This window comes from Manis javanica, chromosome 1 (genome assembly GCF_040802235.1).
Source record: "Manis javanica isolate MJ-LG chromosome 1, MJ_LKY, whole genome shotgun sequence".
NCBI classification, from domain to species: domain Eukaryota; kingdom Metazoa; phylum Chordata; class Mammalia; order Pholidota; family Manidae; genus Manis; species Manis javanica.
The window spans coordinates 98,956,113-98,981,967 of record NC_133156.1 but is presented as its reverse complement, the minus strand read 5'-3'; the positions used below and the strand labels follow the sequence as shown (position 1 = coordinate 98,981,967).

The following is a 25,855-nucleotide window of genomic DNA, read 5'->3' as shown; positions in this document are numbered from 1 at the left end:
ATAACTATTACCACCTCTACCCTAAAATTGGTTATGAAATTTAAACAAGGTCTTACAATGCAAAAGCTGAGGAACATGAGCTAGCTCTCAACTGCCCTGTCTGCCAGTGCAGACCAGAAGATCAAGCCCTGCATGAATGACCTTTTGGACCTTGGGAAGCCCTAAATCATAACACTGCTGGCTTGCCTGGCCTTTCTCTATCTGCATTCAGTAGTCCTGTCCCCTCTCTGTGATGGGTACAACCTTTACTGACACTCCCAGCCTCAACAGAAACTCCTCACTAAGCCAGCTCATTGTATTCGCAGCAGCTAGAGTGTGAGATGCTTCCTTGGCCTAGTTTCCATTATAAATGTGCTCTGTTGATCACTCTCCCAGGTGAATAGGCTTCTGAGAGCTGGCCTGGGAACCAAACCACCATGTATCTGATGGTTCCTGTGGGAAAGAAGCTTCTAAGAACCAGACATCCAAATGAGAAGAGAGTTTGAACCACAGCCCACTTGTAAGTCAGTATCTGTAACGTGAGTGTGAGAAAACGAAATAGGCAGAAAGAGCCTCCCTGGTTGTGAAGTGAGGGTGGACTTTGTAGCAAAAATGTTAACCTGGGGAAGAAGGGAGCTCCTGGCAGGGGTGTCTTCTTTTGGGGGGTAGCTATTTGCACCTCAGTGACATTGTGGATAATTTAGAGACCTAAGGATTAAAGAGATAAATGGAGTCAATTTGAAGGCAAGATTAATTTCTCAGTCTCTTAAATTCATTATATTTTCTCTTTTTTATTTAAAACAGCCATAGAGACTTTATCCTGAAGCTTCCCAAATGGCTACATTGCTGAGCGCTCAGACCCAAGCACAAGGCCGAAGCTCTGGGGGAGAGATTCTGGGAGCTGCGGTCCTCAGCACTGCCAAGGTGCACCAGTTGGCGATTTCCTTTTAGAGTCTGGGTGGGAGGCGCTTCGAGGCATGTGCAGGAGAGGAAGGAAGATAGCTCCCTAGGGGGCGCCTTTCCCTGCCAATGGGTCCTCAACTGTCACCCGCCTTCTGTGCGAGGAGTGGCTCTGGGTCTCCCACAGCTGCGTCTGGCCCTTTGGCCCTGGTCAGCTTACCTTCCAGGGAGATTCATTAGTTCTGGGACCCAGAAGAGCACAATGAATCCCTGCCCAGTTCCAAGAACCTGAAGAGTCTGGTCACTAACAGACAACTGTTCCTTTGCTCGGCACAATTTTGCTCGACATTTATTTGCCATCTCTAGAAGCCTTCAGCACTAAATATTCTGGTATTTGTGCCTAAGAAGGAATTTAACTGAAAAAATGAACAGAGTAGTGAGCGACAATAAAAATACTACAAGAAAGAAAATGCCCACAGCTGTAATCCCACAGGATAGTTTGACATCAGACAATTTAACTCCCCTTAAAGATGAAGGGTTTGCACACAGAGTCTCCTCCGAGCCCTCCAGTTTTTGCAGATTCTCTTTGTACCATGTTATGAAATGAATATTTGAGCAAGTACAGTCCAGGGGATTGTGACTTAAATTAATGGTGCTCTGCTGGGACAAGATGGGGAGGAGATGGGGTGGGATGGTGCAGATGCTATTGGCGGCGAGATTGAGGTAGATCCCCTTAAGATGGCTAAAAGCATCGATGCTAGTGCCTGTCAGGCTGTTGTGGCTTAAGTCTACATGACTCATTTTCCCAAGGCTGTGGAATGCTTGCTGGTCTATGGAGACAAGCTCACAGGAGGATAAAATCAGAATCTCCAAGCTGCCCAATGTCTGAAGTAGGTTGGTCTTTGAGATACTCCCATCTTGAAAGAGATTCCCCTGTAGATTCAAATGGCGGAGATCCAGCAGGCCTGCTAGAAGGTGCTGATTGCTGGTGTCAAGGAGGCAGTGAGAGAGATTCAGAACCTGCAGGAGATGGAGGTTTTGGAAAGGACTCTGTGGAGTGTTAATGTGCAAGTGGGTGAATGAGAAATCCAGGAGTTCTAGTTGAGGGCATTCTTTGAATGCCTGGTTCTGGAGAGTAAGGGGCTCGTTGAAGCTCAGGTTTAGGTACTGCAAGTGGAGTAGTTTTCTGAGCTGCAGATTGCAGCAGTCAGAAGCCTCTATATCATTGTGGCTTAAATCAAGTTTCCGAAGATTTTCTAGTTTTTCCAAACACCCAGTGCCGAGGTCAAGTTTCCTCACATTGCCTTTGATATAGAGGTCTGTAAGGGACGGGAAACTGGCAGCATTGATTTCACACAATTGGCCAAAATTATTTACATTGAGAACTAATTTCTTGAGAGAGTTCATACCCTTGATGCCAGAGGGTAACCCTTGCAAGTGAGTTGCTGTCAGATCCAGTTCCTGGAGTTGAGTGAAGCACTGAAACATGGTAGATGAGATGTCAGAGAAATGGCGCTTCTGTAGGTTGATGCTCTCAACCGTCATTTCACAAAGTCCCTCAAGCATGGCTAGAGTAAGGTCTTGGTCATCAATGTCCTCATATGTCCCCAGCCAGAGAGAATGAGCAGTGGAGTTTTGCAGACCTTTTAATATAACAGACAGATTAGGAGACCCTCCAAATTTCAAACTCTGGAACATTTTTGAATGGAATGTCCCAGGCTCAATGCCTTTAATATCATTTCCATTGAGGTTAAGGCTTAGGTTGGTGGCCTTCTCCAGAGTGTTCATATCTTCACGAGAGAGGTAGTGTACTGCATTATTCTGAAAATCCAGGACTTTCAGATTCTGTGTTGGGAAGTTTTCTGGGAGCTTAATGGAAGAAATATGATTGCTTCCAAGATGCAAACTTTCTAAGTTTTCCATATTGTGCACTGGGATAAACTCAAGATTGGATATTCCTGTTTGGACTAAGAAAAGATGCTTCAGTGACCTGGGTCCATTAAGTGATGTTTCTGCCATGAATATCAGGGGATTTCCAGTCAATACAATTGTGTTCAATTGATGATGGCTTTGGAAAGTGCCTTCATGTACCCAGTTAATCTGGCACCTTAAAAGTTAATATTCAACAATAATTAATTAGAAAAAAGAAAAAAAGAAACTGTCACAGTGACCTGTATTAACAAAGACATCTTTTGTATATAGCAAAAGCAGCTTCCATTATTAAAGTAAAACTTAACTCTCTTTAGTACCCACAGATTGCCTGTTGAATTAATGACTAACCTTAGTTCTAAACATTCTGATTTAGAATTTTTTCCAGATATCTTGCCCCTTTAGAATTTTCAGAAGTTTGTGTTTATAATCTAGGTAACAATTAATAGTGTGATTATAGGCAAAATTAAACTCTTACTTACTATTTTAAGTAATATACAATATGTCATCTATAATACATAATATATAATATATGATATGTAATATAAGAATCTGTGCCATCCTGGCAGTCACAATTTTTCTCAACTTCTGTTTTTTTCATCTACAAAGTATAGAAATAATGGTTACTTTGTAGAATAGTTGTGGTCAAGAACAGTTGCAATGTATACGAAAATGATCCACAGAAATATGAACACTAAAATTTCAAAGAAACCCATTCTGGCATTGTACCTAAAATTACTGGATCACACACACACACACACACACACACACACACACACACACACACATACCTCCCCTAAAGGTCGATAAGGGAATTCCTTAGAAATGCACTGAGAAAAGGAAGGTTGAATCCTTAGGTACAAGGGAGCCTTGGAGTGAGCCTTGTCATGTCTGCTAATATCTGCCAGTCCCTGGTGGCCCAGAGCCTGGTTTTTAGTGAGCCACCTGTGCCAGCGGCAAAAGACAAAGCTTGGGGTCCAAGTGGGATAGGAAGTCGTATCAAAAACCTGTGAACTTCCAAGACCCTCCCTCAGAAGGGATCCTTTTAGAGGGTGACCTTAAAAAAACAAAGCTCACAGAGGGAGCCCTGGGGATATGCTCATCTTGGCCTTGGTTGGGGAAGAAACCAGAACAACAACAAGGAAAGTCTCCTCTGAGATCCCCTAACTGTAAACTTCCACTTGTGAGGATGGTGGCCTGAATTCATGCTATACCTCTGTGGGCCTCCCAAAAGAAACCCAAATGGAAAATTTAGTTTAAGGTAATCCTGTGGTTGTAGTGACTTCAGGTAACTGGCAGAAGTAAACAAAAGCCTTTTCTGGAGTAATGTATATGATTTTAATAAGGAAAACTTTCAATTTTACATAAAAGTAAAAAGAATAGTACAAGGAGCCTTCATATATCATATGTCTAACACACAAACACAACAGTTCTTAAGATTTTGCCATATATGCTGCTTTGCTTCATCTATTTCCACCTCTCTCCCCTGAACTGTTTTAAATCAAATTCTAGACATCCCGTACATATTTCAGTATGTATTTCCAAAAAAATATAGGCTTATTTTCTATAACTATAATGTTATTGTTTGCATGTATCAATATTAATAATTCTTTGGTATTATCTAATTCCAGAAAAGTATTTTAAAAAGATTTTCTCAAAAGATAAATGAGCTCAAAATAAAAATTCACTGATCACATAAGGGAAAGGCATTAGTCAAGGTCAGTTAAAAAAGTGCAAAAAAAACAGAAAAAAATGTTTATCAGAATCAGGTTAAAAAAACAGTAGATACAATAATTACCATACATATATATGGTATATGTGATACATAAAGAATATACAATATACCTGATAGGTATTATCAGAATATATGATAAATATATTTACAGTAACCATATGTTTGATATATTTAAAGGAAACAGCTCCAACAATATGTTGAAGGAGCAAAATATTAAAACTGATACATTTGTACAATGAAAACTCAATGGATCTTATTGAAATGGAGAAGTTAATTGAAATCAGAAAACCAATGGGTAGTTTATATAGGAGATTAGACATAGCTGAGGAGGATATTAATGGACTAGAAGTAAATATGAGAAAGTTATCTACAACATAGTAAAAAAAAACCCAAAGAGATGGAAAACAAGAAAGAATATTTAGATGAGAAGATGCAATATAAGCCTAATTAGGCATCCAGAGGAGATAAAAGAGTGAGGGGAACAAGCCAAGGTTCAAACAGATAATGGCTGGCATATTTTAGAATTGATGAAAGACAGCAATCTCAGATACAAGAAGCCCAACAGTCTATATGATGTGTTACTGTGATATTCCAGAATGCCAAAGACAAAGAGAAGCTACTGAAAACCCTCAGAGAGAAAAAGATAGATCACCTCCATGTGAACAATGCCTAAATAGGTAACTACCCAATAGCAACAATGGAAGAGTGGGATGATAGCATCAAAGGGCTGTGGGAAAACCTGTAAGGCTTGAGTCGTATGTCAGAGAATGCTGTCTTTCAAGAATCAGAGGGAAATAAAGCCATTTGCCAAAAAACAAAAATGGAGGGAGGTTAGTATAAACAAATTCTCACTAAAGAAATTTCTAAGTAAATTTCTAAGTAAATCTTCAGAAAAAAGAAAAATTATTGTGGAGAGGAAGGTCTGAAAAGCAAGATAGAAAAGTGAGCAAATGAAATAGAAAACCAAGATAGAAAAGTGAGCAAATGAAATGAAAAGCAAGATAGAAAAGTAAGCAGATGAAGTCAGAAAGGCTAAAGAAACAAGAACTTTAAAATAATACAAATAATGCCTAATTTGTGACAAGATAAAAGGCAGGGGCTGGAGGGAGTGGAGGAGGAAGATTTTAGAAAGTATGAGATCATCTTTTTTATCACTTTTTGAAAATAATAAGAGGGTACTTAGAGTCCTTCAGCTAGAAAAGCTATCCTGGCCCATTAACTCCTTAAAAATGTGGTCAAACTCATTTCGTCTAAAAATGAGAAATGGTGATGGAGAGGGAAAGTAAATTTCCTTGGGGCATAATAGGTGCATAGCAGAATGACCTTTGTCTCTGCCTGAAAGGGCAAGGCTTTCTCTCAATTGTTTCTAAGCACCTGCACCTGAAGTCTTGGCTGAGGAGGTAATGTGGGAGTATCTGGGGGTCTCTGGACTGGGAGTCAGAAGAGCAGAGTCCCAGTTTCATTAATCCACGACCTTACGCAAGCCCACAGCATCTTCTTGAGCCTCCATTTCCTCATCTAACGTGAGCTGGATGGTAACGTTCACAATGTCTTCCTCCCAGTGGTACTTATACATGTGAAATAGTCCCATGGACGTGAATGCTTTCCCACTCTGAGGAAGATTAGATTGAACCACCGAAGAAACGGAGCAGCTGACAAGAGTGTAGGCTCTATCCTCACGAGGGCCCTCCCCTCTTGCACACATACATGCTGCATTTATTTCTCTTTTATTTTCTTCCCTTATTGTCTTGTGATACTTCTGCCCACTGGTTCAGCCTTTGGAGTCCTGCTTCTGTCTCTAAAACCAAATAATGGGACTCTTTCTCCCAATTCGTAGGAAAAAAAAAAGTAGATTTGTGCTTCTCCTGTAAATTTTTCCTAAAATATCATCACCAAACTATGCTAAAATGTAATTTAATATAGCATCTGATTTAGTACAAAATTTGTTTTCAGTTTTGTTATCAATATTAGAACTTCCTAAACAGCACTGCTGACACAATCTAGTTTGAGGACAATCCACTTTCTTCACCATTGATTGGGGTTTTTTTAAATTACATTTCACCTTCACAGAAATATTTCACAGGAAAGAATAAGCATGCAGGATAAGCAGATCATCCCTGTGCCCCAAAAGAAGTTCCTGGAAACAATTTAAATACAATTTGTGTTATGACTTTAGTAAAACATCAACTGCATACAAGGAACTCAAGCACATACCTGGTTAAATCCAAAAAGATAAGATCTGTGAGTCTGCTGAAAGTTGTATTTTCAATTGTAGGCAAGAAGTTAAAGCCAAATTCCAAAAATTCTGTCATGTTTGGTAGAGTGTCAGGAATTTCTCTGAGACCTAAATTTTCACAGTTATAAGTTTTGTTGGCTTCTTTCTGATGAGATAAACAATGTGAATTAATATCAGACCTTTTAATTTGATTGGCAAGCAGAATTACATATATTTTATCCTCAAGCAACAATCTCATTTCTAGGAACCTTTACCAAATATGTACTTGCTAAAATAAAATGATTTTATGCGTAAGATTTTTTATTTTAGTATTCTTTCTTGTAATAGCAAGAGGTGGGCAATAACCAGACTATCCATCATATAGGATTAGTTGCACAAAATATGGTACATTCACAAAGTGGAACCTTCTGCAGATGAAAATGGAATGAGTAAGATCTCTATACATGGATATGGTATGATATCTAGGTATACTGTAAGGTGAAAAAAGCAAGGTGCAGAGTATACACATAGTGTATATAGTATGTGGTATGTAGTATATACTATATTATATGGCACCTTTTCTGTAAGAAAGGTGTGTGTATATTTTCTTATATTTGTAACACAAAGTCATGGCAAAATAACCCAAAATGTGGTTGTCTTGAAGGGGAGGGAAGGCACCAGATAGAGGAGGAAGGATGGAAACAAGACTTCTCTGAATATACTTGGTTTTATAGTAGTGATTTTGAGTGCATGGAAATTTTCTGTTTGAGGATAAACAAATCAACTGTAGATTAGTATCAACAGAAGAGGACAGTGAGACATTCCATATGTTCTGATGTGACACAATATGGAGAACACAGAACCACTGGTGCAACTGAAAAAGCAAAACTTGAATCCAATCAAGGCTTAAGGCCTAAAGTCCAGTCTCCAGGTGATATGGGGGACTTAGGTTAAACCCCACCGCCAGGTAGTAGTCAGCCAAGCACAGTAGGTGGGACATTGTATAGAACAACTAACTTTGTTTTATCACCACGTGAATGATATTGGCAGAAGTGGAGAAGAAGGAAGAAAGGAGGACAAATTGCTCTTGTCAAAAGACACAAAGGGATATAAAGCCACTTAAGAGACAACCTGCAGGTAATAGAATAGCCCTTGTTTAGCTTCTACTTCAAGTAAAGCATTTAGGAAAAGACATTTTATAGACTATCAGGGAACTTTGAGAATAGCATATTAGAGGATCTTAAGGACTTGTTATTGATACACTTAGTAATGTTCTTATACTTTTGAGATACATTTTGAAGTATTTAGGGGTAAAGTGACATGATGTTTCAGATTTGCTTTAACATACTCTCGCAAAAAAGAAGGGAAAAAGTGGAAAAATGAAATTAGTGGTCAAAATGTTGATGGCTGTTGAATGTTGAATGATACATACATATAGGTTCCTAGTAAGTAACTACTTTTGTATATGTTTTAGAAATTTTCTTCCTACAACATTCAGACAAACCAGCAATGTGGCATAGACCTTAGGTCACAAGGCCTCACGATCAATTTTCAAGTACGATTCCAGTTGCATACAGATCTCTGGGGCTGCAGGTTGCTGACACCAGGCTTTGTCTTTAGAGTACAGGCCTCCACAGAGGTGCGGAGGACTTTGTCATCCTGGCCCCCGCAAGACTCAGTTATTCAGAAGTCTGCCAATCACTGCTTGTTAGATGCCCTGACTCAGGTTATCAGCTGTGGACTACCTAAGTAAGGGTTTGTTAGAAGTCTGTAGAATTGTCGGGTCATAGTTTATCTTCATGCTGCCTTAGGATGAAGGGAAGTGGGGCAGGTGTGAAGGTCTGATGGGGTAATTTTGCATAATGAGGCTCCTAGCATAGAAAGAAATGATCTCTAAGGAACAGTGCAGTGGGGACCCATCTTTCAGATATCTCAGATTCCTTGTGATTTTGTCTCATTTTTCAGATCCTGCCTTTCCCTTGACCACTCATTTGTCTCACCTGAGACGCAATTGAGACTGCCTTGGTCTGGAAAAGCCCTGCCCCCTCAAGCTCTACATCAGCCCATTTCCTCAAACTGGGTTGCAAACAGGCCTGCTTAGTGGGAAACAGCAGGCTGCACACATCCTCCTTTGCTCAGAGGGGCGATGTTGTAGAGATGTTGCCATTTTAATTGCCTTTTACTTTCCTCACTCCAACTGCAGCTTATGATACACTTCTTTAGTTACAGTGAGTGTTGGGAGCCACACAAAGACAACAAGATGGCCACAGTTCATGAGGTTCCTGCTTCACTTCTTGGAGATTAGCTACGAGCCCGCGCGCGCCAACAAAGAAGCCCGCGCGCGCCAAGAGATACTCTTCTCCCCCTCCTTCCCCATTATCATATACCAATCAGAATGTAACTCGCTGCGCCACCCCTGCTATGCAGCCAATCCCCTGCCTACAAGTATCCTATGGCCCACTCTGCCCCTGAACACTGGTGTATATCTACCCCCGTCTTACAATAAAATTTGAAGGCTTGATCAGAATACTGTCTTGCCTTCGCTCTTCTCTCGCCCCCATTTTCTTTCAGGTCGGATCCCCCTCGTCCCCACAAATAACTAAGTCCCGCTGGACGGGACAAGTGGCGCCCAACGTGGGGCCAGAGGCGCGGATCCTTCGCAGGCGGACCCCCGAGTAAGATATCGTCTGGCCAGACCCCTTCTTGATGAAACAATAGGAGACGCCTTTCGCCGCTCACGGAAGTCGTCATCCCTGGTGAGTACCGGCCGCCTTATAAGAAAATGGGAACTAGATTAAGTAAAGAAGCGGTCTTCATAAGAGACCTAAAAAGTTCGCTTAGGGAGAGAGGAGTTCGAGTTAAAAAGAAAGACTTGGTAAAGTTTTTTATTTTTGTTGATGAAGTCTGTCCGTGGTTTATTGTTAATGGCCCCGAAATTCATCCTAAAAAATGGCAGAAAGTAGGTAGAGATTTAAATGATTATCTTATCAAAAACGGCCCTGACTCTGTTCCTGTTTCAGTATTTTCCTATTGGAGTCTTATCAGAGATATTGTTGAAAATACTGACCCTGATAAACGTCAACTCTTGTCAGTGGCAGAATATTGCCTCCGCCCCCTATCTCGAGCGGCCTCAAAATCGTCTCTTTCGAGTGATCCCCCTGCTCCAAAATCAGCTAAATCCCCCTCCCCTAGCCTAACACCATCTTTGCTCGGTGCCCTCCATGATACCCCTCCCAAATGTTGCATTTATCCGCCTCTCCCTCGAGATTCGGACTTTGTCGATACACAAAAGGTTTTTCCGGTCGTGACTAAGAGCCAAAATAGCGAACCTTTAGATCCGGGAGACGCGGCCGAACTAGAAGACGAGGTGGCCAGGTATCACAACCCAGATTGGCCCCTTGCCGCCCCGTCGCTTAACCCCCCTTCTTACACTCCCCCTATTCGGCCTCCCAATGTTTGCGCCTCGGCCTTTTTGCCCCCGTCGGCCCCTCCGCTACCCCCTCCGGCTCCCGGTCCTGTTAGCCCCCCTACCAGCACTGAAGACCTAATAGCACAGATAGTAGAACAAAGAATAACTTGCCATCTCCAAAAATTGGTTGTCTCCCAACCAGTTCGTCCCTCATTACCTTCGCAAAGGAGCCTCTCTAAGAAACCGCTTACAGCCACAAAACCCAAAAAACTGCTCTTTCCTGTTCTTACCCGGGCCTCCGCCCGCTCTGGCCCCACCTCCACAACACGTAGTCCGGAAGAAGGCGATCTTGAAAGCGATGGTGAGGACGCCCCTGCTGCTCAGGAATTAGAAAGTGAGGGGGAAGAGCAGGCTGAGCCAGAGCCGGCCGAGCCTGCCGATGGCCCTAGAGAATTTCACAAAATCCATTTCAAAAGCTTAAAAGAGCTGAACGCGGCCGTTAAAGCTTATGGCCCCAATGCCCCTTTTACCCTTTCTGTTCTTGATTCGCTGTCTCGAGGAGGACATTTACTCCCAGGTGAATGGCTGCGTATAGTCCAGGCTGTGCTTACCCGTGGTCAGTTTCTAACTTGGAAAGCAGATTTTGCTGACCGCTGTCAGACCATCGCTGCTGCCAATGTAAAAGACCCTCATTCCCCAACAGCGTCCTGGACGTTTGATAAGCTTACGGGACAGGGCAGATATATCTCTGAAACCAGACAGCAGCGCCTTCCCCTTGGTCTTTTATCTCAAGTGAAAGATGCCGCTTTGGGCGCTTGGATATCACTCCCTGCTTCCGGGACTGCTAACACTCCTCTAACTAAGATCACTCAAAGCTCGCAAGAAGACTATAGCGAATTTGTTAGCAGACTGTTAGAGGCCGCCGAAAGGACCCTTGGTTCCGCGGCTGCCAATGATAAGATTGTAAAACAGCTAGCCTATGAAAACGCCAATTCGGCATGTCGAGCCGTCCTCCGCGGTAAGACTCGAGACAAAACTCTTGATGAAATGCTGAGAATGTGTAGAGATGTCGATCCTTTTACATCCAAAGTCCAAGCCCTTTTAGCTGTAGGTGCCGCTGTTCAGACTCCCCCGGCTTCTTATCCTCCTTCCTTCCCCAGGGGCGCACCGCCTATGCGTAACTGCTTTAAATGTGGACAGCCAGGCCATTTCGCTCGCCAATGCCCTACCCCAGCTCCTCCTCCTAGAGTTGGGTCAGTCCCCGGTATTTGCCCTCGCTGCCATAAGGGGCGGCACTGGGCCAAAGAGTGCCGTAACAATCCAACAAATCCTTTTTACAGTACCACAAATCCTTTCACCCCCCCTTTTCAGGGAAACGGGCTGAGGGGCCAGCCCCGGGCCCCCCAGCCAATTCCATTTCAGCCGGCCTCGGGGAACAGCCTAGCTGTAGCACTCCCGCCCTCTATCGGGCCACACCCGGGAGTGCAGGACTTGACCTCTGTGCCTCCTCCTCAACAATATTAACGCCTGAAGAGGGAGTTACAATTATTTCCACAGGAATTTATGGCCCACCTCCCAAAGATACTTATTTTCTAATTTTAGGGCGAGCTTCCACCACAATAAACGGCCTTATTGTCCACCCTTCCTTAGTTGACAATGACTATACTGGAGAAATAAAAATTCTTGCTAGTGCTCCCCGGTGCCCTGTCAGCATTATGAAAGGTCAGCGCCTTGCGCAGGCACTCCCCCTCCCTTTAAGTACATCTCACCCTGCTATTCATAAGAAGCGAGGCTCCTCTACCCCAGGTTCTTCAGACTTATATTGGATCCAAGCCATTACTAAAGAACGCCCCACTCTTAAGCTTAAGATCCAAGGAAAAGTATTTGAAGGAATTTTAGATTCGGGGGCCGACTCTACGGTCATATCTCAGGCTTCATGGCCCTCCAGCTGGCCCTTACACGCTTCCTTGACCCATCTACAAGGAATTGGACAGTCAAGAAACACCTTACAGAGCTCACAGTTACTAAACTGGGAAGACGAAGAAGGAAATACCGGATTCATTCAACCCTTCGTAGTTCCTGGGTTGCCAGTAAATCTTTGGGGAAGAGATATCCTTTCTCAAATGAAAGTCATCATGTGTAGCCCTAATGAAGTTGTAACACAGCAGATGCTTTCACAGGGTTACCTCCCTGGTCAGGGGTTGGGCAAACTAAAACAGGGAGACCCCAACCCGATACTGGCCACGCCTAAGATAGACCGCTCAGGTTTAGGGTTTGAAAAACATTTTTCGTAAGGGCCGTTGCTCCTCCTGCACTCCAGGCAGACAAGATTACTTGGAAAAGTGATGTTCCTGTCTGGATCGATCAATGGCCCCTTACCACTACAAAATTAAATGCAGCCATAGAGTTAGTGCAGGAACAGCTGGCTGCTGGACATATTGAACCTTCTACATCCCCTTGGAACACCCCAATCTTTGTGATCCAAAAGAAATCAGGCAAGTGGAGGCTCCTACAAGACCTCAGGGCGGTTAATAAGACCATGGTCCCTATGGGTGCATTACAACCGGGAATTCCCTCTCCAATAGCCATTCCTAGAGGGTATGTCAAATTAGTAATTGATCTAAAAGACTGCTTTTTCTCCATACCTTTGCATCCTGATGATTGCAAACGTTTTGCCTTTAGTATACCCATTACCAATTGTGTAGGGCCTTCTCCCCGGTTTCAGTGGAGAGTTCTCCCACAAGGAATGGCCAACAGCCCTACTCTTTGCCAAAAGTTTGTAGCCCAGACTATAGACCCCTTTAGGTTGCTCTTCCCCACTTTGTATATTATCCATTATATGGACGATATTCTTCTTGCCGGTCCTGACCAGCAACAGCTCTATGCGGCCAGTCAACAGCTAGTCACTGCCCTCCGAGATCGAGGACTACAAATTTCCCCAGAAAAGGTCCAGGTCCACCCCCCCCAACTATTTTTAGGCTTTGAATTATTTTCTAATAAAATCCTCACTCAAAAAATTCAGTTAAAGAGAAGCTCCTTAAACACTCTTAATGATTTTCAGCGTCTGCTAGGAGACATCAACTGGCTCAGGCCTTATTTAAAGCTGACCACCGGAGAGTTAAAGCCTTTGTTTGATGTCCTACGTGGAGACCCTGATCCTTCCTCCCCCCGCTCGCTTTCATCAGAAGCACAAAGGGCACTAACCATTGTAGAGCGGGCTATTTCTGAACAGACCATTAGCTACTTCTCTCCACATCTAAGTTTGTGGCTGCTCATTTTCCCTACCCCCTTCTCTCCTACAGGAGTCCTTTGGCAGAACCATCCACTATTTTGGGTTCATTTGCCAGCCTCCCCCCCTAGAGTCTTAGCTACCTATCCTCAATTAGTTGCTGCCCTCTTACGTTTAGGCCGAGAGGCAGCTCTCAAGTTGTTTGGGAGAGACCCTGAAGTTATAACCCTCCCATACAATACATCTCAATTACAATGGCTTATTCAACATGATGATGATTGGGCAATTAGCTGCACCTCCTTCCAGGGGACAATAGACAATCATTACCCTGCAGACAGATTAGTCCAGTTCCTTCAAAAGACCCCGGTTGTCTTTCCCAAAAGGACTAAAACCACGCCAATTGCTGGGGCTGTAATGGTGTTCTCTGATGGGTCCTCCTCCGGTATAGCCGCTTTCAGTATTAATGGGCAAGTTACTCGAATACAGACAGACCTCTCTTCTGCACAACTTGTTGAACTAACTGCAATAATCAAAGTTTTTGAGCTTTTAATAGATGCCCCCTTTAACCTTTACACTGATAGTGCCTATGTAGCAACCTCTGTTCCCCTATTAGAGACAGTGCCTTACATACGTCCCTCTACAAATGCTTCCCCCCTATTCGCAAAATTGCAAAAATTAATTTTAAGCCGCGATGCCCCTTTTTTCATTGGGCACATACGCGCTCACACTGGCCTTCCAGGGCCGCTTGCCAAAGGCAATGACAGGGTTGATCTGGCGACTCAATTAGTAGCCTCTGTCACGCCAGACTCACCCTTGGCTGCAGCCCAACGGGCTCATGAACTACATCATCTCAATGCTCACACTCTTAGGCTCAAATTTTCAATCACCCGAGAACAGGCCCGCCAAATAGTTCGACAATGTCAAGGATGTCTAACTCTCCTCCCAGAGCCTCATAACGGAATCAACCCCCGGGGGTTAGTTCCAGGAGAGATATGGCAAATGGATGTCACTCATTACCCTCCCTTTGGTAAATTAAAATATATCCATGTGTCTATTGACACATGTAGTGGTTTCCTATGTGCATCCTTGCAAACGGGAGAGGCAACTAAAAATGTTATTACCCATGTTCTCTCATGCCTGGCATATCTACCACCACCTAAAATCTTAAAAACTGACAATGGGCCTGGATACGCCAGCTCTAGCTTTAAACAGTTCTGTGCGCAGTTAGATATTAAGCACGTAACAGGAATTCCCTATAATCCCCAAGGCCAAGGCATTGTTGAAAGAGCCCACTTAACCCTTAAAAACATGTTATTCAAACTTCAGTCGGGGGGAGAAGTACTCTATCCGAGAACAGGTAATGCAAAGACACTCCTAAATCATGCACTGTTTGTTCTCAATTTCCTTACTTATGACTCCGCGGGTAAAACCGCTGCTGATCGCCTTTGGCATCCCTCCACGGCAGATAATTATGCACAAGCTATGTGGAGAGATCCGATGACCAATACATGGCACGGGCCTGACCCTGTGCTCATATGGGGGAAAGGACATGCTTGTATATATGATGCTAAGGCACAAAATGCCCGATGGCTCCCAGATAGGCTCATTAAACTCCTAGACACAAATAGAGGCAGAAACAATAATAATTCCAGTCCAGGGCATATTAACCCCTGAGAAGCCTTCCCTTTCTGTTTATTTTCAGGAGGCAAAAATGAAGATATGTACACTATTGACCCTCGTCATGACCTTTCGCCCCGTTTGGACCCATCAGATTTCCAATTTCACCTGGACAGTCACCAATGAAGCAGGAGACGTCGTTTTCAGTTCTTCCACCTTAGCAAGTACCCCCCCATGGCCTGTTCTTGCCCCTGATCTCTGTGACTTGGCCGCTGGAGCTTCTGCGGCCTGGGGGACCCCAGACATTTACTTTCCTTTTTCCACCTCCCCTGAGACCTACCCTGAGGGACAATCTACCACCTCTCCTGGGTGTAACAACACCCCTAGGAGAACCTACCTCAGAGAAACAGAATTTTATGTCTGCCCGGGAGCTCATAGAGATCGAGCCCTTAACTATAAATGTGGATATAGAGACTCCTATTTCTGTGACTCCTGGGGGTGTGAGACTACGGGAGATGCTAGTTGGAAGCCTAGCTCCACCTGGGATTATATAACTGTAAGTAGGGCTTGGAATCCCAAGCCTAACTCAACTGTTACCCCAGAATGTCAAAGCACCCAATCCACAAGGGGGCGATGTACACCGCTCTCCATTACCTTTACTGACAAGGGAAAAAGGGCCCCTATTGATGGATGGCTCAGGGGACATGAATGGGGGCTAAGGCTTTATGTTTCAGGAAAGGACCCTGGGCTCACTTTTAAAATCAAATTAATTCGATCCATTCCAAACGCCAACAAGCACGTTGTCCTTGGCCCTATTGCCCCTAAGGCAAGAGACCCAAGACCTTCTAACCCTTCTCCCCTGTCTACTAGTACTATTTTCCAGGCCTTGCTCCCCCCGGTTTTACCCTCCACAGGCGAAATCCTTAAAGGCCTGGCTAATGTGACTGCAAAATCCCTTAACTCCACTGGATATAGCGAGTGCTGGTTATGTTTCTCCCCCGTTCCCCCGTTTTACGAAGGGATAGCAGTTTTAGTAAACACCTCAGCAGACCTCATACTTACCAATGACTCCAGCAAGACTCGCTGGTCAGACCCCTCCCGTTTTTCAGAAACCTCTCCGGGTCTCACATTGACGCAGCTTTCGGGAATAGGCCTCTGTATACATAGCCCCCTCTTGCGTCTACCCCCTCAGCTAGTACCCATTTGTAACAGCTCCTTCTCACCCCCGCTGTCCTATGAATTCCTTGTCGCGCCCAACGGTACTTATTTTGCTTGCTCCTTTGGCATAACGCCCTCCGTTAACCCGCGCTTATTAATATCTAACAATGAATATTGTGTTTTAGTCATGCTCATGCCCAAGATTTCCATACATCCCACCGAAGACCTCCTTCCATATTACTCGGGCTCTACTCGCACTAAGCGTGAGCCAGTAACCGCCATTACCTTATCTGTATTATTAGGATTAGGAGCAGCTGGGGCTGGAACAGGCATTGCCTCCATAATTACTTCTAAACAACAATATTATGCTCTTAGTCAGGCTATTGATAAAGACATACAAAATCTGCAAGAGGGTTTAGACAGCCTGAAAGAATCTGTTGTCTCTCTCTCTGAAGTAGTGCTCCAAAATCGCCGAGGGTTAGACCTCCTTTTCCTGAAAGAAGGAGGTCTCTGCGCTGCTCTTAAAGAAGAATGTTGCTTCTATAAAGACAAAACAGGGTTAGTGCAGGATAGCATTGATAAAGTTAAGAAAAACCTAGAAGCCAGGCAAAAACAAAGAGAAAAGGATGAGGCCTGGTATAAAAACTGGACCTCTGCCACCCCTTGGTTAACTACTCTGATCCCCACCATCCTTGGACCCTTGGCAGGATTCTTCCTTTTAGTGTCTCTTGGCCCTTGGGCCTTAAGAAAACTGACAGTTTTTATTCGAGAGCAAGTTGACCAGCTCGTCAAGCCAGCGGTTGCTGTTCATTATCACAGACTTACAGCCTGTGATGAAGAGTCTTACACCGAGCCAACCAATGCTCCCGGTCTCCGGTTTTCAACTTTACAGGCGCCTCAACCATGGTACCATCGATTCTGGCACCGTACTTAATGTGGCCTATATGCTGGTCAGCCAGAGCCAGACATACCCCTAACTATGAGGGTATGGGCATCGAGATGAGTGCGAGACAAAGTACCGCAAGGGAGGGTTCTTCCTAGAACCTCTCTGGTCCTCCCTGAGAATACGCCTGGCTTGCATAGAGGTTGGTATCCATATGTACCTAAAGCCTTGATATATTAAGGTCAATTTGGCTTTCAGCTCTGCCTCTCCTCCTTAAAAGATACCGAGAGCATTTGCAGGATGTTACCCTGCTGGAGGAGCCAGGCCTCTATTCCCTCACTCGATTAAGGCCCACCTTTCTAAAATAAATAGAAAGAGAGGAGATGTTGGGAGCCACACAAAGACAACAAGATGGCCACAGTTCATGAGGTTCCTGCTTCACTTCTTGGAGATTAGCTACGAGCCCGCGCGCGCCAACAAAGAAGCCCGCGCGCGCCAAGAGATACTCTTCTCCCCCTCCTTCCCCATTATCATATACCAATCAGAATGTAACTCGCTGCGCCACCCCTGCTATGCAGCCAATCCCCTGCCTACAAGTATCCTATGGCCCACTCTGCCCCTGAACACTGGTGTATATCTACCCCCGTCTTACAATAAAATTTGAAGGCTTGATCAGAATACTGTCTTGCCTTCGCTCTTCTCTCGCCCCCATTTTCTTTCAGGTCGGATCCCCCTCGTCCCCACAAATAACTAAGTCCCGCTGGACGGGACAAGTGAGCACTGCAAATTTTCTTTATTGTGACAATAATATTATGAATGTCACTGATGAAAATGCCATATTTCTATTTCCTTGTAATCCATTCTTCATTTTATAGACCAAGTAGTGCTCCAAGCACTGCCAGAAATCCATCTAATATTCTGGAGAGCATACTTTGCACTTAAAACTTACATTTAGCTGACTGGCAGGAAAAACATATGTTGCCAGATCCCTCTTGGGTGCCCCTCAACATGGACACAACCCAGAGGGAAAATGCATGTGCAGCCGCTGTTCCAATAGCTCTGAGGGTTCAGACCAGCTTCAAGGGGACATTTTTCTTTTCTTATAGGCATAGCTGATGTCACACACACTTGGAGAAAGGGGCTTTTCCTAAATTTGTCTTGCTCTGTTCTGGCCCTACAGCAGAAGGCTCAACGCTGGTGATTTCCTCTTCCTGAGTGTGTAAGTGCCCATGACACCTGAATCACTCCTCTTTCAGGCTTTACTAAGCACTTTACTGCATTAATGTGATCAGAAGGTTGGGAATTGAGCAGGGAATTGGCCTGAAGGAGTTCCTAGCAAATGGAAAGGCAGGGAAATGAAGTACCCATGTCAACCCCGTGAAAAACTGAGAACCTGTGGACAGCACTGCCAATGAGTACTGAGAAGCCCACCCCAAGCCTGTATCATCATGTTAATCTCTATTCAGGGAGAAACTCCAAGGAGCTCTGGGCCCTTGATCCCTGGGAGAAAGAGGCAAACAACAAGAATGATAGCTTATAAGTGATTTCAGAAAGCAAACACATAGCAGAGAACACGCATGACCCCTCCCCTCTGCACTGCAGAAAGGACCATTATGGGTGGGACACCAAGCTTCCTGTGCTCTGGGATCATTTAAGCAGCATTGAATTGTTTTTAGTTTGTTGCATTTTTTCAGGCAGGAAGTATTCATACACACATACACACACATGCACAATTATTCTTACTCTTTTTCAGTAAATAGCAGACATCATGACCCTTTGCCCTAAATGACCAAAGAAGAAGGGTATTCCCCCTACAACCACAGTGTGGTTACCAAATCCAGAATAGTTATTTGTTTAATTGAAGTATAGCTGAAAAATTCAGAATATTTAACATTGACACATAATTATCCAACTTACAGTCCATATTCAAATTTTGCCAATTGTCCCAATATTTCCTCTATAGTAATTTTGGTTTCTCCAATCTGGGATTGTACATTGCATTGAGTTTTTCATGTCTCTTTAGTTTTCCTTTGATCTGAGATAGTTTCTCAGCCTTTCTTTGTCTCTTATAGTACTGATTTTTTTAATGAATACAGGCTCATATTTTATAGACTGTCCCTCATTTAGGGCTTGTACCTTTCCTCAGTATTTGACTCAGTTGTACATTTTTTGGTAGAAATGCCACATCAGTGAGGTTGTGTGTGCCTCGCTGTCAGGGTCCGTACTGCAGCGTCCTGAGAGTGACTGATGCGCAGCACTGGGTTCTGGGGTAGCACAACAACCACACACAGTACAGGAAAGGACAAAATGCAGAAATGTGATACAGTGTGGCCTTGGCCACTTTGCCCAGGGCTGGACTGGCTGCCAGGCCATGTATTTAGTTGCTTTTCCAGGCAGACACCCACCATTGCTTTTGCAGCCCTTGTAGTTTTTCCGAGCTCCACATGACCACTTCCTATGAACTCAGCCTCCATTCTTTAGACCTCAGTAAAGGGTCAACTTCCAAAGTCATTTTCTCACTTATCTTGTTTTGCCGGTTCCATCACAGGCAGGACCCTTCTTGATCTGAACTCATGCAGCCAGCAGGGCTGTGCAGGGCTGCCTGGCCCATGGCCACCCATATTCCAAGGCATGGGGCATTTCCTCAGGGGCCCACTGTGCTCTGGGACTTGTACTAACCACTTTGTCTCTAGCTTAATGTCAGAGCCTAGCCTTTTTGCAGAGCTGGACTCCCCAGTGTTATGTCTGTTGTTTGCAAATCCTTTTCCCGCCAGGTATTCGTTTGCATTTTTCAGTCAGGACCTCATTTCGCTTCTTTCTGTTGTAGCTAACTCTGTGCCCTCTCACTGTATTTTCTCTCCTCACAGGTGTTGAAGTCACTTTCTAATTTAGAGCTCTTTGAGTTGTACACAACTGCTGATTTCCACCTTTTTGCATCTGCACTAGGCACGTGTAGCACCGAGGCCCCCCCATGCACATGGAGTCTGGGTGCTGAACCCCAACCCTCCATCAGTATCAGTCCTCTATCTAGAGGTAGTGATTTGACTGAGCCAAACCCCAGAGTAACAATTTCTCTCTGAAAATAAAACAGTCCTAAGAGGGCACAGTCCAAAAACTTTGCTGTTAATCTGATTCTTCCAGGCAAGGGGTATTCCAGTTACATGCAGTTCATTTTCTGTCTTGAATCAGACTGCTTGGGTTCAAAGCCCAGCTCTCAATCATAATGCGTGAAGTACTCACAAGAGGAGTAAGCATTTCACTGGATCATCACAGCATCATGTCATTGTCTAGAGCTATTGGGAAGCCTTTGTATCCATGAACTTGGAGTTCTTCTAAAAGAGATTTCTACCAAGCACCCCCCACTCCAATACCTAGGCCTGAGGATGTCTCCCACCATAGTTTTGAGGGGACAGGAGAGCCATGAGAAGCCCATGTGCAATGAGAAGACACACACTCTCAAATAATTATTCAAGAGCACAACTAAAATGTTACCAGAATACATTTAATAGAACACTGTATTCCAGCTACGCTTTACATATTTGTCAGCCTCCAAAGACCTTGTCATGCATCTAATTTTGTTATTTATGATACACATACACACACAGGAAGAGAAAACATGTAGCATTTAACACTGGAAAATTCTACATGGGGTATTTAGGGGTGTTCATTATATTTTTAGAACTTGTCTAGGTTTGAAACTTTTTTCAAACAAAATGTTTTGTTAAAAAATTCATGTAAAGAAAGTACCTTTGGGCAAGACAGTTGGGGGCAGTTGAGAAAAGGAAACTTCTGCTGACAGTTTTTTTAAATGTCATACATGAAACATGTATAAAATGGAAAATTTAACAAGTAAAAGACACAAAAAAGGAAAAGTTAGTTTGTCTTGATTCCTACCTCACATCCTATGCAAAAAGCAATTTTACCTATTTAGGTTATATATCTAATGTGAAACCTATATAAAAACAAAACAATAAAATTTCCAGAAGAAAACATAGGAAAATATTTTCATGGCCTTGGGGTAGGCAACATTTTCTTAAACAGGGCATAAAGGTATTGAAAATAAAAGAGCAATGATAAATCAAGCCACATAAAACTAAGGACTTCTGTTAATCAAAAGATATCATTAGGAGAATAGAAATGCAAGCCACAGAGTGGGAAAAGATATTTGCAATCTGCTATGGGACTTGCATCCACAACACATACAGAACCCCTACAAAAAGAAAGACAACACAAGAGAAAATTAGCAAAGACTTGAAAAGTCACTTCATACACGCACACACACACATGCACACACAGCCAACCAAAGTCTGAAAATGTACTCAATTTAATTATTCATTAGGCATATAAAAATTAAATCCCATTAAAATGCCACTACCCATCCATTAGAATGGTTATGTTTTTTAACTATGCAATAGCAAATATTAGAGTGTGGAGCAATCAGAACTCATACCTTGCCAGTAAGTATAAATGGGTACCAACACTTTGGAAAATTATTTGGCAATACCTACTAAAGTTAAACATATGTATTTTTAACCCTGTGCCCAAATGCATCCATTCCCTGGTATACAACTAATAGATATTTGTACATTTGTTTACCAAATACATAGATAAGAAGCAGCAGCATTCATAAGAACCAAAAAATTGGGAACAATGCAAATGCCCATTAATATAGTATAGATAAATAAATGGTGCTCACTAATACAACAGAAGAGCATTCAGTGATGAAAATGAACAAGTGATCACTCCACACATCAGTATCAGTAAGTCTCATTTATTTAATGTTGAGTGAAAGAAGCCAGACACGAAAGAGACACTGTATAGTCTCACATATAGAAAATTCAAGAGGCAAAATCAATCACGGTGACAGAAGTTAGAGCGCTGGCTGCCCTTGGGGGCTAGAGAGGAGGCATTGGGGGCTTCTGTGTGCCGAGGAAGTTCTATTTCTTGATCTGTGTGCAGGTCACATGGATGTGTTCACTTGGTGAAAACTCAGTGAACTATACACGTAGTTAGGATTGGTGAACTTGTATGTATGTAAATTTTACCTCAATAAAAGGTTTACTAAACTCCAAACAAAGCAAAACAAATTAAAAACCTTGTTTTCAGGATAGGGCTGGTAAGCACATGGTGCTCCTGTAAACAATATGTGGTTAATTATGCTTAAAGTGGAGGGAAGAGGAGAAGAGGAAAGGAAAGCAAGCAGGAGGGGTGGGCAAACTGGGGTGATTTGCACTTGAAAAAAGTACCAATCCTTAAAAGCTGCTTCTCCTACTTTTATCCCGCTTGCTGGCAGCCTAGAAGTCCCTTATCTTCAGGAACAAGGTCTCATTCATGTCTGTTCCTCCCAGTATTCACATAGAGTGGGGGCTCAATGAGCAGCCCCAGGACCCTGCTGCCAAGAACTCCTACGTGATAGAGGAGGTTAAGGAAAGTGTAGATCCGGTGCTGAACAGCCCCCAAGGCGCTTGAAAGCAGAGTCCCTTCAGAGAGCTGCTGCAGGGGGGCTGCACTGAAGGTTTCAGCCTCACCAGACTTAAGCAAAAAAGAAATCTCTTGCTGAGGCAGGCCTCGAGATCCTGCATTGTCAGGACCGCTCCTGGCCCCTGAATACCACCAAAGGCCCTGAAATGGCAGCAAAAGGACTAGGGTGCTCTCCCTGCCTCTTCCCCCTTTTTGCTGCCAAAGCAGGAACCATTTGCAAAAAGAGCTGGCAACTCTGGGGCCCTAGTATCAACAGGAAGCTAGACTAAATAGGCCCAATATTTCCTTGGGTTTCCAGAATCTCCCAGGACACTCTTGTGGGCATCAGCAGGGCTGCACGGGCTTTGCAGTGATGTAGGGATTTAACAGTTGTGCTGACCGGCTTAAGAGTGGGACGCGTAAAGTAACCTGTTTCCCGATGAACTGGGATTTTATGGTGATAATGTCCCATCTGAGGATGTTGTCAGAGGCGGATGGCAAACCAACCTGACCGGTGAGAAGGTGGTGTCCCCACTCCCTCCTTCCTGTCCTGCCGCCTACCAACCTGAATGATGAGGGATGGCCTTCTGGGACTGGTAAAAATCTCTTACTCATCCCCTTCAGGTATGGGCTGAATTGAGTCTCCCCAGATTCATATGTTGAAGTCTTAAACTGAGTAGCTCAGAATGTGACTTTATTTGGAAACAGGGGCTTTAAAATGGTAATTAAATTAAAATGAGATCATTAGAGTGGGCCCTAATCCAATGTAATTGGTATCTTTATCAGAAGAATAAATTTGGATGCAGACTCGTACAAAAAGAAGATGCTGTGAAGACGGGGAGAAGACGGCTGTCAGCGTTACGGTGGCCTGAGCAGTCACATACCTTCCCAGTTGTACTCTGCGCAGGGCTTTGCCCGCTCAGCCTTCCCATTCTCCGGAGTGTGGCTGCCAAGGCCCTCCTTTCTGCACTGTGCTACTCCTGCCTCTTCCTCATCTTTCAGCCCCAACCTGGGGAGGCAGCCCACCCAACTGCCAGGACGGATGGTCCTTCCCGTCTGCAGCCTTGTCTGCCAGACCACGTGGTGCTAGAAGTTTGCTGGGCTCAGAGACAGTGGGAGGAAGGTTGGAGCGTTTTAGAAGATGGCAAGAGACTGAGGCCCTTCTTCTCCTCTCTCTCGCCTGCTCTCCAAGAACTTCCCACACACTGATAAACATTGTTGCCGTTGAAAACAGTGGATGCAGTCTGGCTCTGTTCTAAGGTGGTACTGCTGTGGGTCAGTGAAACAGATGGAGGGCCGCCCAGCTCACAGAGAAAGCCAGACTCACTCACCTTTACCTGCTCAGAAAGGTGGCACAGCTCATCTTTACTCATCCCCACCCGTGACTCAGGAAACCAAAGGACCGTTTTGGGTAGTGGCCACGTGCTGGAATGTTGGACAAACAGCACCTCCATGCAGGAAGAGGATTGGGGGGCTGCTCTTTGCACTGAGACCTTGTTGATATCTTATGCCTCAATTAGGATTGTTTTGAGGGAATTGTTTACAGAGGAGGAAAACTATCACTTCTTTCTACTAAGAATCTATAATCATCCTCTGGCTGATTTTCCACAATAAAGAAAAGGTTCCCACACCCTGTTGCCCTTTTAGACATGGTGGATATTGGGATGCCAGGGCTCACATGGGACTGCATGCTGACTCTCAGCATTTCCGGGCAGTTTAGCCTGGGTAAGGACAGACAGTTTGCACTCACCTCAGTGCACATCTGGTCAGAGGAGGCGATGGCCTTGCAGCCGGCAGAAAGCAACACTGCCAACAGGAAGCAGCTGCCGTGGGGAGCCATCACTGGGATGCGGCAACCCCAGCTTGAGGGGCTTACCTAATGCTCAGAAACTGAACCAAACGCTGATGGCCTCGGCAATTCGGCAGCCAGCTAGGTGCTTAGAAGGGTGATCTTAGAACAAGAAATTCTGTTGATGGCTCACTGAGTGCTGGCTCTGTGCTGCAAAAAAGGAGAAGTTCCTTTTGCATATCACACATCCTTGCCAAAAATAGCTGAAGACCCAGCCTGAGAATGGCTGAATGTATTTCCTGGCAAACGTGAAGCCGTTACGCAGTCCTCTTGGGCTGGTCACACAGACTTTCAGTGTGATGGTCCCTACTGGCTTTAGGCCAGCTTCCGGGTTTGGCCAACTCCAGTAGCTTCTGGTCCCCCTCCACAAGAGGGGCTGTGGAAAGCAGGGGGCTTTCCTTACAAAGGAGGCCACTTTATTAGTTGTCCTAGATGCCTGGCAGGGGTGCCAGGGCATGCAGAGGGCAGAGCACTTGGTGGGGACAGATGGAAAGGCTGGGTCCTGTGGTGGCACTCACTGGAGCTGGAAACCGGAGCAGGAGAGTAGGAGTGTCCCTAGAAAGGGAGTGTAGCTGCTTTAGCCCCTGTGCTGCTGCCTTGGCCAGCTGGTCTGCACCCACCTCTGGTCTTGATATAGGAGGATGACAAAGCCCTCTCTCAATCTGGTGATTCAGGCCTGCTAAAGCAGCTGGGGTGGAATCCCTTCTTTCTCCATCCGAACCTGACCTAGTAAGGGACACATTTATATACAGAGCACTCTGGCTAAGAGAGAGCAGAGTTAAGAATGTCAGCTTTAGCTCTACCTCTTAGAAATGGCTTTGAAACAGGATTGAATTTAGCTCATTATGGTGCAAGATGTGGTAGGAATTAAAGAAAGTTAAGGTTCAAGCATTCCTCACTAGGCTGGATGTTGCTACTCAGACATTGTTCTCCAACCCTCTGGCACATAAGAGGTTCTCAGCATTACCATTCCTCCATTCTGTTTCCAAGAGCCCAGTTCTTAGCATCAAAGTTCAAAATGACTAGAGATAGTACCACGACCACCACTGCTGTATCACTCCCACTCCTATACTACTTCTATCATTATAGTAGCGACTGTTTATTGAGTATTTACTGTGTCAGACACTGGGAAGTTTGTTTTTTTGTGTATCTCCTTATCACATATTCTATCAAAGAGGTGCCTTTATTTCCTCCATTTTTAAGAAATCAAGATGGATGCTTTGGGAAATTAAATGACCTCTCCAAAGCCATACAGCTAGAAAGTGATAGGTTAGGGCCTCAGATCCACACAGCCTCACTGCAGAGATGGTGCTATTACTCTCCATTGTTTTAAGAAAGAATTTTGCCTCCTGCTGAAAAATAGTGGGGTGAAGAAAGTTCTTCGTCTGGTGACTTCTGAGCAGATGATGAAAAGCAAAGGGGTTTGCAGAAACTAGGCGCTTGGCACTGTGCTAAGGCTATGAAAACAATTCAGACTTTTCTGGTCGCCCTT

General features: G+C 44.3%; 1 protein-coding gene and 1 long non-coding RNA gene across 3 annotated transcripts; one reads left to right on the top strand and one right to left on the bottom strand.

The window, feature by feature from the left end:
- Nucleotides 1-734: 734 nt before the first annotated feature.
- Nucleotides 735-24,570, bottom strand: CD180 (CD180 molecule). 2 transcript variants are annotated; one of them, XM_017677130.3, is made up of 3 exons: nucleotides 24,265-24,570; nucleotides 6,758-6,924; nucleotides 735-2,986 (listed from the first exon to the last, which is right to left on the bottom strand). In XM_017677130.3, exons 1-3 carry the CDS (start codon nucleotides 24,352-24,354, stop codon nucleotides 1,258-1,260), a joined length of 1,986 nt encoding a protein of 661 aa, XP_017532619.3. In that variant the 5' UTR covers nucleotides 24,355-24,570; the 3' UTR covers nucleotides 735-1,257. The 2 variants fall into 2 exon arrangements, with proteins under 2 accessions (XP_017532619.3, XP_017532621.3); XM_017677132.3 differs by lacking the exon at nucleotides 24,265-24,570 and adding an exon at nucleotides 23,399-24,254.
- On the top strand, nucleotides 12,737-17,732 carry LOC140849129 (uncharacterized). The gene is made up of 2 exons (XR_012130754.1): nucleotides 12,737-17,256; nucleotides 17,335-17,732. It is a non-coding gene; the product is annotated as an uncharacterized lncRNA (long non-coding RNA).
- Nucleotides 24,571-25,855: the final 1,285 nt, after the last annotated feature.

What these genes read in the sequence shown, in the direction of transcription:
- CD180 (XM_017677130.3), bottom strand. Translation starts at nt 24,354, where the DNA reads ATGGCTCCCCACGGCAGCTGCTTCCTGTTGGCAGTGTTGCTTTCTGCC. An exon ending in CTGACCAGATGTGCACTGAG is followed by an intron (nt 6,925 to 24,264) that starts GTGAGTGCAAAC and finishes TTATCTCATCAG; the next exon opens with AAAGAAGCCAACAAAACTTA. An exon ending in ATCTTTTTGGATTTAACCAG is followed by an intron (nt 2,987 to 6,757) that starts GTATGTGCTTGA and finishes TTAACTTTTAAG; the next exon opens with GTGCCAGATTAACTGGGTAC.